The sequence below is a fragment of the Myodes glareolus genome, chromosome 1 (genome assembly GCF_982192425.1).
Source record: "Myodes glareolus chromosome 1, mMyoGla1.1, whole genome shotgun sequence".
Classification (NCBI taxonomy): Eukaryota; Metazoa; Chordata; class Mammalia; order Rodentia; family Cricetidae; genus Myodes; species Myodes glareolus.
This window is the reverse complement of record NC_142026.1, coordinates 72,303,790-72,316,498: the sequence shown is the minus strand read 5'-3', so window position 1 is coordinate 72,316,498 and position 12,709 is coordinate 72,303,790. Positions and strand designations below refer to the sequence as shown.

Genomic DNA, 12,709 nt, shown 5'->3' with positions numbered 1-12,709 from the left:
ACTTTTTTCCTCCCACAGACCCCTGTAGCCCCTATGATGCCCCCCAAACCCAATAATGGTTCGGTCCTCTGCCACATCAATGTTTATTCTCTGAGACCGGGTCCCAGTTGTGACATTCCTTCCCCCTCCTTTTCCCGCTCCGTGAAGTGGCCCGGGGCCCAGCCCCGCCTCCACCTTTCCCTTAGCCAATTCCCACCCAGCAACAGGAGTCTCATTTGCATTTCCGGGACCAACTGTCCAATAGGAAGGCAAAACCACGCCTCCTCCCCCACGGGGGCAGTTCTCCTGGCGGACTGCACCACTCTTGGGATCCATGGATGAAGGAAAAGACATCCATCAACGTCTGGGTGACAAGGAGGGTGGGTCCTTCCTTCAAGTCAGGGCCTGGAGTTTAGCAACAGGGAGTTGTTCTTGCCTTGGAAGAAGCTTAGAAGTCCGACGTCTGGGGCTGGCTCCTTAATGATCTTCTGAATCTGCAGGCAGAGGTCAAGAAGTCAAGAGCCGTCCTTCCCATCTCCATGATATCTAATCCGAGGAGCACCTCTTCATCTTCATCCCCTTATTATTCCGACAGCATCACTTCTCCAGTCAACCACTTAAAAGGTTTCTTGGTGGCCTCTTCCTCACACTCGCCAGGTTGAGCTACAACCCATACCCATGTTGGTCTGCCCTGTTGCCTTGGACCACTAAGGGTGGATGAGTGTACTTTGGGCTCTCTTGCCAACACAGCCCTCTTCTTCACTAGTCTCAACCTTCTCGTCATTCCTTTAAGCCCTCAGTTCCCACACAGACCCACACTGTGAGCATGGACTTTCAATTCACTCACACAAGTGTCTCTTGGTTGAACAGGAGGAACCAACCCCACTACCGTCAACCAGCCAGTTCAGTCAAGTGCATCTCCAGAATACTAAACCAAAACCTGCAAATCCTGCATTTCCACTGCCTCTTCCCAGTTAAGTCCCACTACTGATTGGAGGAGGCGTGAAAGCTGGCCTCTCTTCTGTTCCAGGCCACCAATGAAATTCCTTGGCTATTCCCATTTGATGATGGCCCAGCTCCCTTTTTCCTTCTTTCTTTTCTTTTCTTTCTTTCTTTCTTTCTTTTTTTTCGGTTTTTCGAGACAGGGTTTTTCTGTAGCTTTGGAGCCTGTCCTGGAACTAGCTCTTGTAGGCCAGACTGGCCTCAAACTCACAGAGATCTGCCTGCCTCTGCGTGTGACACCACTGCCCGGCCAGTTCCCATTCTTTTCTTTTAAATGAAGCATAGTTGAAGTTTATTAAGATATTTTAAAATAGATTTTAGGAACAAAGAGAGATTTTTTTTCTCTTCCTGCAGCTCCAGTAGACTCTGGGATTCCCTAGTAGGAAGAAGATAAACCCCAAAGCATGCATGCAGTCTTACCAAGAGGGAGCTGATTCCTACCCTATCCACTCTGGGGCTCTACGGATGAGGCAAACACTCCTCACGCAGGCTTTCTTTACTTTGGGGCTCTATGGACGAGGCAAACACTTCCCACGCAGGCTTTCTTTACTCTGGGGCTCTATGGACCAGGCAAACATTCCCTACGCAGGCTTTCTTTACTTCTTGTAAAGAAATAAATGTTGGTGTTGCTGGGATAGAGCGTAGGGCCTTGCCAAGGCTAGATAGCCACCTGACAGCAGCAACATCCATGGACTGCTCTGGGGCACCCCATTAGCTGGGCTATTGCGCAACCCCAAATCTTTCCTAAGATGTGGCCCAGGCTCCTGTTTCCCTCTCCTCCCCAACCTGCCAGTGTTGGCCACACTCAGCTACACACAATTCTTGGAAGAAGGCAAACTCGCACTAGCTCTTGACCTTTGCTGCAGCTACCTCCTGGAACAGTCTCCCAGTCTCGGACTCAAGGTTCCCCATTCCCATTCTTTCACTCCTCTTCACAGTCCTGCTCCAGGTTATATTGTTAATGAACATGAGATGACCTTTTTCTTTTGGGGTGGAAAACAGGGTCCAACATAGCACCACTCAAACTTACCAAGTAGCCAAGGATGACCCTGCTGCCTACCCCTCAAGAGTGCCACAACAGGCTGTGGTGGTACACACCTCTAACCCCAGACCTCGGGAGGCAGAGGCAGGTGGATCCTCACGAGGATACCCTGGTCTCCATATTAAGTTCCAAAGGACAGCCTACATAGTGAGACCCTATCTCAAAAGCAAAGCGACAGCTGGGCGGTGGTGGCACATGCCTTTAATCCAAGCACTCGGGAGGCAGAAGCAGGCGGATCTCTGCCAGTTTGAAGCCGGCCTGGTCTACAGAGAAGTTCCAGGACTGCCAGGGTTATACAGGGAAACCCTGTCTCAAGAAATCAAAAACCAAACTAAAACAAACAAAAGACAGAGGGCCAGCCAGATGCCTCAGCAAGCGGAAGTGCTGCGATGCTAGCCCAACCTGAGTCTAATCCCCCAGAGCCCAGGAGGTAGGAAAAAACTGACCCCTAAAAGTTGTTCTCTGACTGCACACACCGCCAGCACACAATGCGTGGCACACACGCCCGTACTAACAGAAGAAAGAAGCCAGTTGTGGTGGCACACGCCAGTACGATTTGCTGAAGGAGGCGGAGGCAGGAGGATCATGAGTTTGAGGCCTCTAGACAGCCTGGAGAGATGGCTCAGAAGTTAAAAGCACTGGCTGCTCCTTCAAAGGGCCTGAGTTCAATTCCCAGCAACCACATGGTAGCTCACGGCCACCTATAATGGGATCTGGTACACTCTTCTGGTGTGCAGGCATACATGCAGGCAGAACACTTTATACATGATAAAAATAAATAGATCTTTAAAAAAAATTAAACAAACAAATAAATAGGGCTGGAGATACAGCTCAATTTCCCTAGCAGGCTTAAAGCCCTAAGTTCCATCACCACTACATTAAAAATTAAAAAAAAAGAGCAGCTGGGTGGTGATGGTGCACACCTTACGCCTTTATTCCTAGCACTTGGGAGGCAGAGGTAGGAAGATCTCAGTGAGTTTGAGACCAGCCTGGTCTACAGTGCAATCTCCAGGACAGCCAGGGCTACACAGAAAAACCCCCTATCCAAACAAACAAACAAACAAACAAACAAAACAAACAAAAACAAAAAAAAAAGCGGGCTGGTTTCTTGGTTCAGCAGTTAAGATTAGTGGCTGCTCTTCCAGAGGTCCCAGATTTGATTTCCGGTACCCACTTGATGGCTCATAATCGTCTTTAACTCTAGTTCAGGGAACCCAATACCCTCTTCTGGCCCCTGAGGGCACCAAGCAGCAGACACACCAGTAGGGCACAGACATACATACAGGCAAAATGTGCAGCAAGACAAAAGTGAAAAAGAAATGGAGGACGGGAACTGTTTCTCTACGTCTGGGTGACTGAGAAGGGCCTTTACCTCCTTGAACCGTGGGTGGGTAGAGTCCTTTACCAGCTGCAGAATCAGCGCTTCGCTGGTGGACAGGAAGACACCACTCTGTCGCATCCGACCCAGGCTCACCAGCCGGTTTATCTCGCTGTGGAGGACAGAGCAGGAGGAGAGGACAGGTTTTAATTTTCACGCCATGCCACATCTGTGTTGTGGGGCAGTTTCCTCTCAACGGAAACATTCTTCCCAGGCAGGAGGGGGAGGCTCATGAGACTCAGGAGGTAAACAAGAGGCCACACGTGAAGCTGAAGGGATGGCTCAGCAGTTAAGAACAGTGGCTGCTCTTGCAGAGGACCTGGGTTCAAATCCCAGCACCCACATGGCAGCTCACAACTATCTGAACTCCAGTTCCAGCAGATCTGACACCCTCATACTAACGCACATAAAATAAAATTAAATAAATTATTTTAAAAAAATCAAGAAAGGGGCTGGAGAGATGGCTCACTGGTTAAGAGCACAGTCTTCCAGAGGTCCTGAGTTCAATTCCCAGCAACCACATGGTGGCTTACAACCATCTGAAATACGATCTGGTGCCCTCTTCTGGCTCACAGGCATACATGGAGGCAGAATGTTGTATACATAATAAAAATGAATAAATCTTTAAAAAAAAATCAAGAAAGTCACTGACTTTGGTGCAATGGTTACATTTAGGTTCCCTCTAGGGGAGAGTAGATGTCTGAGTGCTGGGGTTCCTCAGGAAACACCTGTGCCCCAGATGTCCCCAACATCCACTCACCATAGAGTGACCGTCTCACCTTTGAGAAGAGCAGGCATCCACCGCCACATGGACCTGTAGGCCTCGGTCCAGGAGGTCCAGGGCCGTGTTCTAAGGGCAGAGAAAGGTCAGTGAGCTTCACAGCAGTGGGCTGGTAGCAGCGAGGGAGCAAGAACCCTAGAGCAGAACAGAGGACTGAAATAGCAGAGAGAGGCTCACAGCAAAGCTGGGCCCCAGGGTAGGAGAGAGGATAAGAGAGGGCTAGATTAGCGACCCCTGAGGACAAGGAGTCTCACCAAGATGCAGACTTGGGTCTCAATGCCACAGAGCAGCACCGACTGCAGGTGAGGCCGTCTGTCCAGTTCCTGCTGCAGTGGGGGCACCATGCTGAAGCATGTTTTGCTCACGGCCTGTATGCCCTGAGCACCCAGTTCAGGAACTGTGGGACCCAGGCCTTGTGGGTACTGCTCAGTCAACAAGACAGGGACATCCAACAGCTGAGCCACCTGTATGGGAGGGAAAGCATTGTGCTGGGACCCACGGATGAGGGCTGAGGACAAGACTCCCGGGTCTGAGGGAGGAAGACAGGCCTGAACTCCTGGGTCTGAGGGAGGAAGACAGGCCTGAACTCCTGGGTCTGAGGGAGGAAGATAGGCCTCCTGGACTCCCGGATCTGAGGGAGGAAGATAGGCCTGGACTCCCGGGTCTGAGGGAGGAAGACAGGCCTGGACTCCCAGGTCTGAGGGAGGAAGATAGGCCTGGACTCCCAGGTCTGAGGGAGGAAGATAGGCCTGGACTCCCGGGTCTGAGGGAGGAAGACAGGCCTGGACTCCCGGGTCTGAGGGAGGAAGATAGGCCTGGAGTCCCAGGTCTGAGGGTTTTGGTCTCCATTCCTGGGTCTTAGGAGAAAAGTTGGCATGTACCTTAAGCATCCGAGCGGCCACTGACACGATCTGTGGGAAGTAGAGGATTCTGTCTCTAAGTTTCTCCTGCATGTCACACAGGAACAGGATGGAAGACTCAGGGAGGATCCGGCCCAGGCCAGCCCTGGCTGCTGCCATTGCCTGGGGGTGGAGAGAGGGACAGTAGGCAGGGTGAGATAGGGATGAAGGTTCAGGGATTCGTCCAGGATCTGTGCACTCGGCTCTGTGGCCCATGCATTTCATCTTCCGGCTTCTACCTCTGGGCCTTTTCACCTGTTGTTGTTTGGTCTGGGATTCGCCCCGACCCGTCTTTTCTTCCTGCCCAGTTCATGGGTGAGGACACTTGCCCCCCAAAGCCTTATCTTATCATGTCTACCTTATTCCCAGGGCCAGTGTCAGCCACCCCTGTCCCCATGACTGCACCTTTCTTTTCTCCTCCCCAAAGACTACAATGTTCGCAAGTCATGCTGAGACCTCTTCCTTTTTCTTTCTTTCTTTCTTTCTTTCTTTCTTTCTTTCTTTCTTTTTCTTTTTTTTTTCTTTTTTTTTTTGATTTTTCAAGACAGGGTTTCTCTGTGTAGCTTTGAAGCCTGTCCTGGAACTCACTCTGTAGACCAGGCTGGCCTCAAATTCACAAAGATCTGTCTACCTCTGCTTCTCAAGTACTGGAATTAAAGGCGTGCGCCACCACCACCCAGCTAGTGTGACCTCTTTCTACCTGTCCCCACTCACGCAGGCCTCCACCCACTCGGTATACTGATGGTTAAGCAATAAGGTAACCCATTCAGGGACATACAGATCTTGGATATTGTCTTTGAGATAAAAAGTGCCACAGGGGGCTGGAGAAATAGCTCAGTCATTAATGACTAGGCTCACGACCAAAAATTTTAAGAAAAAGTGCCACAAGGTCTTGCTATGTAGCCCAGGCTGGCCTTAAACTTACAATCTTCTTGCTTTAGCTTCCCGAGGTCTAGGATAGCATGCATGTGCCACCATCCCAGATTCTTTGAAATCCTTAAAGCCTACCTTCCCAGCTGGCCAATACTTCCTTTTAGCCTCAGTCTACCCATGAGTAAAACACCATGGCTGAACTTTCTGGGTATGGTAAAGAAAGGGTGGTGTACCCACAGAACGTGTGTTAATAAGCCACAGGAAGTAACAAAAGCCTAACAGTGCTACAGCATAGGACCCCCAAAATGTTTTGCTTAGTTAAAGAGAGCATGACCCATCCATTCCTATGAAATGGCCAGAATGAGCCACGTGTGGTGGCTCACACAGTGATCCTAGTGCGTGCCCAGAACAGCCAGACTTGCTGAGTTTTCAAGGGGGCTTGAGCTACGTGAGTTCCAAGGTAGCCTGGGCTGCAGAGTTTCGAAAAACCAAAAACAGAGCCGGCAAGATGGCTCAGTGGGTGAAAGTACCCACCACTGAACCCAAGGATCCACAGCTGACTGGCTCTGGTGGAAAGAAATAACCAACACCCCACAGTTGACCTCTGACCTCCATATGTCTCTCTTCCATACACCCCCACATGTTGTGAAATATTATTTTAACTAGGCAAAAATGTGTTACATTTGTTTATGCTGTGGAATATTACTTTAACTGTGTAAAGGTGCGCTACATTTGTCTAACGCTGAAAGGATGTGTTTATTTACGTAAAGATGTGTTGCATTTGTTTCACCTTGCCTGACTAAGGCACCTGATTGGTCTAATAAAGAGCTGAACAGACAATAGCTAGTTAGGAGAGGGATAAGTGGGGCTGGCAGGAAGGGACAGGAGAAATCTAGAGACAAGAAGAGAAGAGAGAGAGACACCCAGGGCCAGCTGCCAGTCAGACATGAGAAGCAAGAAAGTAAGCAATAAAAAATGGGATACAGAGCTAAACAGAACTCTTAACAGACGATTCTCAAATGGCTGAAAGACACTTAAGGAAATGCTCAACATCCTCAGCTATCAGAGAAATGCAAATCAAAATAATTTTGAGATTCCATCTTAAGTCTGTCAGAATGGCCAAGATCAAAAACACTGATGACAACTTATGCTGGAGAGGTTGTGGGGTAAAGGGAATACTCCTCCATTGCTGGTGGGAGCGCAAATTGGTATAGCCACTTTGGAAATCAGTACGGTGGTTTCTCAGAAAATTAGGAAACAACTTACCTCAAGACCCAGCAATACTGCTGTTGGGTAGATACCCAAAGGATGCTCAATCATACCACAAGGACATGTGCTCAACTATGTTCATAGCAGCATTATTTGTAATAGCCAGAACCTGGAAACAATCTAGATGCCCCTCAACTGAAGAATGGATAAAGAAAATGTGGTACATTTACACGACGGAGCAATACTCAGTGGTAAAAAATAATGACATCTTGAAATTTTCAGGCAAATAAATGGAGCTAGAACAGACCATACTGAGTGGAGTAACCAGACCCAGAAAGACAAATATAATATGTATTCACTCATAAGTAGCTTCTAGACATAAAGCAAAGAAAAACCAACCTACAGTTCACAACCCCAGAAAACAAAGAGGACCCTAAGAGAGACATATATGGATCTACATAGGAAGGAGAAAAAGATAAAATCTCCTGAGTAAATTGGGAGCATGGGGGGGTCACAGGAGAGGGTAAAAGTGAAGGGGGAGTAAGGAAAGGGAGGGGAGAAAAATATATAGCTCAATAAAAACTATAAAATTATTTAAGAAAAGAAAGTAAGACATACAGAAAGGAAAAAAGGTAAAAAGACCAAGGCAAAACATAGACGAAGAGAAACAGCTTAAGCTATAAGAGCTAGCAAGAAACAAGCGTAAGCTAAGGCTATGCATTCGTAACTAATAAGTGAAGGGGAATCTCTGTCAGCCAATGAATGATCCTTAAGAGGTTGGACCAGGTTAATGTCGTCACGGTGTCATGATTTGAAAGCTGGTTGTGGCTCCCCAAAAGAAAGCCTGGTGTACACACACATACATTTTATAAAATAAGCACATGGGGGTCTGGAGAGATGGCTCAGTGGTTAAGAGCACTTGTTGCTCTTGCAGAGGACCAGGGTTTGATTCCCAGAACCCATATGGTGACTCACAACTGTCTTTAACCCTAGTTCCAGGGGATCCAATGACCTTTTCTGAATTCTTTGGGCACCAGGTTTGCATGCAGGCAACACACACACACACACATACATACACACAAACACTGAAGAGTCCTGAGGTAGGAACGTGGGTTGTCTGAGCCTGTACGATTTGCACCTCAGGCCTGGAAGATCTCACGGGGGAGAAGTTGCCCACTTATTTTGGGGGGGGCTAGGGATGTAGCTCAGTTGGTAGAATGCTTGCTTAGCATGCACAAAAGTCTGGGTTCCATGCCTCACACCACAAAAACTGTGTGGTGGCACAGGCTTGGAACCCCAGAACTCTGGAGGTGGAGGTAGGAGGCTCAGAAGTTCAAAGTATTCCCCATTACAAGTGGATTCCAAACAGCCTGGGCTACATACAACCTTCTCAGGGAGAGGTCTGTAGACTCTGCTAACACAAGGTCAGGTGAGCTGTCTCTCAGCATTTGTCAGACTGCAATTAACCAGCTCACTGGGGTTTAAAAGAGGCTTTTATTTTTTTTGAGATAGTGTTTCTCTGTGTAGTCCTGGGTCCTAAAACTCACTCTGTAGACCAGGCTAGCTTTGACCTCAGAGATCCGCCTGCCTCTGCCTCCCAGGATTAAAGGTGTGTGCCACCACTGCTCAACCTTCACTTTTGATTTTTAAGACATTTTTTTTATTTTATCATGTATGTCTGTGGGCCACGTGAATGCAGTCCCCACAGAGGTCAGAAGAGGGTATCAAGTCCCCTGGAGCTGGAGTTACAGCTATTACCCACCCCATGGGGGCTGGATCCAGCTTCTCTCTCTCTCTCTCTCTCTCTCTCTCTCTCTCTCTTTTTTTCTTTAATTGAAATACAGTGCTATAAAATGAAAATAAATGTGTGAGGCATAACACTTGGGAGACTTGGCCATGTGGCTGTGCCAAGACCTGGAGGCCCGCCAGGGTTGCATAGTGACCTTGCCCCCAAAAAGCTAAGCAATAAGAAATTTAAGATTGCACAATGGATAACAGGTTGTCCAGTGAAGAAACAGCCAGTCAACAGCCAGCAAAAAAAAAAAGCCGTGGGATGAGGTCCAAAAGTGACAGCCACTTCCCTCTGACCCCAGCCGTCTCCCAGGCCTGAGAACAGAGACACAAGTCCTGCCCACATGGCCACAAGGCTCTAGATTCAGAGCCCCAGCCATAGCCCACTCAACAGCCCCTGTGCCCCGTTTCCTGGAGGACCAGTGAGTGTGAGTGTCTGTGTGTGAGCATGTGCAAGAGAGCCCACACATGCCGATTTGAGCACAGCCTCAGGTGTTCCACCCTGAGGCAAGTCTCCTGCCGGCTGCTAGTAGCAGTGCACAGGCTAAGCCAGCTAGCTGGGCGGGGAACTTCCGGGGTGTCTCCCATCTCTACCTCCCACCCCCCAGCGTGAGTTTTGGAATTATAGTTATGTCTGGCTTTACACGGGTGCGGAGGACTCTGAACTCAACTCCTCATGCTTGGATGGCAAACACTTGACCCCCTGAGCAATCTACCCAGTCGCTGGAGGACCCTTCTCATCCCCAGGCCTGTCTCCTGGTCCCGAGCACAAGGGATACACCAGCAGCAAGAGATATTTCCGATGAGCTGGAGGGTCACATGGAGGATCGCAAAGGCCTGGCAATTGGCTGAAGGCTGCAAGAAGCCCCAGAGGGTCAAAACTGGAGGCTCAGAATGTCTCATAGCTTGACAGGTGTCAGAACCTGAAGAGTATGGTCGGTGCCCTCAGAACGACAGGGACACAAATCTCCTATCCAGAAATCTGTCACTAAGTATTATCTGACAGGGACCAGGTTACTAATCACAGAACTCTTTGACAGGGCTCCAGTGACAAAGGGTCAAGCATAAATACAAACATGCCCAGACTATGGACCCTTGCAGCCTGGCCACATGGTGATCCACGATGTCTTACACAAACATTTAGGGACTGACTCCTAAAGATCCATGGTATTTTATCCGTTCTCATCCACACGGCTATACAGCAGACAGCCTCTCACGTAGTCAAGGCGGACTCGGACTCCTGGCAATCCTCCTGTTTTAGCTGTTTAAAGTCTGGGATTACAGGTACTGAGTCACCATGCTGTGATAATCATTTTCTTTTGCTTTTCCACTATGTGGCTAAGGACGACCCTGAACTTCGGGTCCTCCAGCCTCCACCCCCTGAGTGTTAGAATTATCAGCTGGCATCACCAAACAGTTTATGCATTCGGTGCTATGTATCAGGTTCAACACTGTTGACTTTGAGACAGAACCTTGCTAAAATGCCCAGGGGGTCCTGGAATTCAATTTGCAATTTTCCTGCTGAGGCTGCAGAGCAGCTGGGATTACAAGCCTGCACAGGACCCAGTTCTCACTGTGAATTCTCTGTGGCGGGAAACGACGGCAAGGAAGGTCTTCGACACCTCGAAAAGCGCTCAGGAGACGTTAAAGTGCAAGCATGGTAGGAATACTCCCGTCTGTGCCCCCGGCCCCCACGAAATGGCAAATGGAGGTTTTTATTTTTCTTGTTTTGTTTTTCAAGACAGGGTTTTTCTGGAACTTGCTCTGTAGACCAGGCTGGCCTCAAACTCACAGAGATCCATCTGTCTCTGCCTTCCAAGTGCTGGGATTAAAGGCGTGCGCCACCACCAACAGTAGTTTTTATTTTTCTTAAAAATTTTCATTTATGCCAGGCGGTGGTGGCACACACCTTTAATCCTAGCATTTGGGAGGCAGAGGCAGAGGCAGAGGCAGAGGCAGAGGCAGAGGCAGAGGGATCTCTGTGAGTTTAAGGCCAGCCTGGTCTACAAGAGCGAGTTCCAGGACAGGCTCCAAAGCTATATAGAGAAACCTGTCTCAAAAAACAAAGCAAAACAACAAAACAATCCATTTGTTTATTTAACTTATATATGGGAGAGGGTGTACACGCCATGGTGCACACACGGAGGTCAGAGAACAACCTGAGTAAGTCAGTTCTCTCCTTCCAGCAGGTGGGTCCCCAGGAAACACAAAAGTGTGTGTTTATTAGGTTTATTTTGTATGACTGGCATGACATTGTCTGTGGAGGCCTGAAAAGGACATTAGATCCCTTGGAACTGGAGTAACAGGTGATTGTGAGCCACCATGTGGGTTCTGGGAACTGAACCCAGGTCCTTTGCAAGAGCAACAAGAGCTCTTAACCACTGAGTTAAGTCTACAGACATGCGCATGTACACACACACACACACACACACACACACAATCTTGGCTTGGGAACCATTTCTGATAGGCACAGTGTGAAGGAAATTTGACTTTGGCTGTGTCCTCTTTTTAAATTAATTAATGGATGGCAGGGTATCCTGTATCCTAGGTTGACCAGGAACTTGCTATCCAGTTGAGTCTGGTTTGAACCCCTGATCTCCTGCCTTCAGCCCCGTGTGCTAACTGACCTTGACTGTATTCTCTTTTATTCATTCATTTATTTTAGGCAGGGTGTCAGGCATCCTGGGTTGACAGAGACCTTGCTATGTATACCTTTGAATACCTGACCCTTCCGCCTCTACCCCGTGTCCTAGGAACTCCAGGTAAGTAACTTTACTCTCAGTTTGACGCTCCACTTCCTCATTAGAACAAGCGGTAAACAACTGGGAGTTCACTTGGTGAGAATTCACCTGACTTCCGTCCTAGTGTGGCGTGCTACTTGTGGCATATGTCTTGAACAGGGGAGAAGGGGCCGGGGCTGTTGTTCAGGGATAACTTGCCTGGCATTCTTGACACCCTGGGCTCAGTTCTCCAGTGCTGCCAGATGTGATGGAGATGGACTGGGGACAAAAGTTGGGAGAAGTCGGGAGTGCTTTGTGTGCCCCTGGGAGAGTTTCGCTTCTTCTCTGGGTTAGCCCACTCGCGGGGCTGATGCAAAAGTTGGCTCTGGAAAGGCTTGGAGTCCCATCCCGCGGGTCTATCCTGAGGCCAACTGGAATGCCACCCCAAATCCCGACCCACGCCCCTCAAGATTTCCGTTTCTCGATGAGACAGTGGCTTTACAAGCAGCGTGCACTCAGCGAATGGGGCTTACCCTGAATGTCCCAGGTTCGAATCCGGTCGCTTTCCACCTTTGACTTTTCTTCTCTGGATTCCCACGGACTTCGGACTGGGTCTCCTTTTTGCCCTGTACGGACACGTGAGGTCCTTGGGTCACTGTCCTGCCCTCCCGTGCGGAACCAATCGGTGCTTGTCTCACTCTGTCTCACTCTTCGGGCCAATGCATAGACGTCTCTAGTACGCTTTCACTTCTGTTAACCTGATTGGTCTGTAGAAGCTCAAGAAGGCGGAGATACAGTGCACCCGACCAATGGGAATGCACGGAGGGCGTGCCCCTGACTGAGAGCTCAGCGTCTAACCCGGAATCTGGGTGGATTCTGCCAGGGGCTGCAGACTCTGCCAAAGCTAGTGTAAAGAGCTGGGGTCTCCTCACTCTCTCAGGGCATAGAGGGGTAATGCTCTCCTGTAAACCTAGCTGTAAGCAGGCTGAAGCTGGAGGATTGCTAGTTCAAGACCAGGCAGGATTGCCCAGTGAG

At 49.1% G+C, this 12,709-nt stretch overlaps 1 protein-coding gene across 1 annotated transcript; it reads right to left on the bottom strand.

Moving 5' to 3' along the window:
* Positions 1-67: 67 nt before the first annotated feature.
* LOC125395461 (isochorismatase domain-containing protein 2) lies at positions 68-12,392 on the bottom strand. The gene is made up of 6 exons (XM_048426875.3): positions 12,208-12,392; positions 5,064-5,204; positions 4,437-4,646; positions 4,181-4,251; positions 3,396-3,513; positions 68-473 (listed from the first exon to the last, which is right to left on the bottom strand). The coding sequence occupies exons 2-6, from the start codon at positions 5,199-5,201 to the stop codon at positions 378-380; spliced, it is 633 nt and encodes a 210-aa protein (XP_048282832.3). The 5' UTR covers positions 5,202-5,204; positions 12,208-12,392; the 3' UTR covers positions 68-377.
* Positions 12,393-12,709: the final 317 nt, after the last annotated feature.

What these genes read in the sequence shown, in the direction of transcription:
- LOC125395461 (XM_048426875.3), bottom strand. Translation starts at nt 5,201, where the DNA reads ATGGCAGCAGCCAGGGCTGGCCTGGGCCGGATCCTCCCTGAGTCTTCC. An exon ending in TGGCCGCTCGGATGCTTAAG is followed by an intron (nt 4,647 to 5,063) that starts GTACATGCCAAC and finishes CCTCCCATACAG; the next exon opens with GTGGCTCAGCTGTTGGATGT. An exon ending in GATGCCTGCTCTTCTCAAAG is followed by an intron (nt 3,514 to 4,180) that starts GTGAGACGGTCA and finishes TGTCCTCCACAG; the next exon opens with CGAGATAAACCGGCTGGTGA.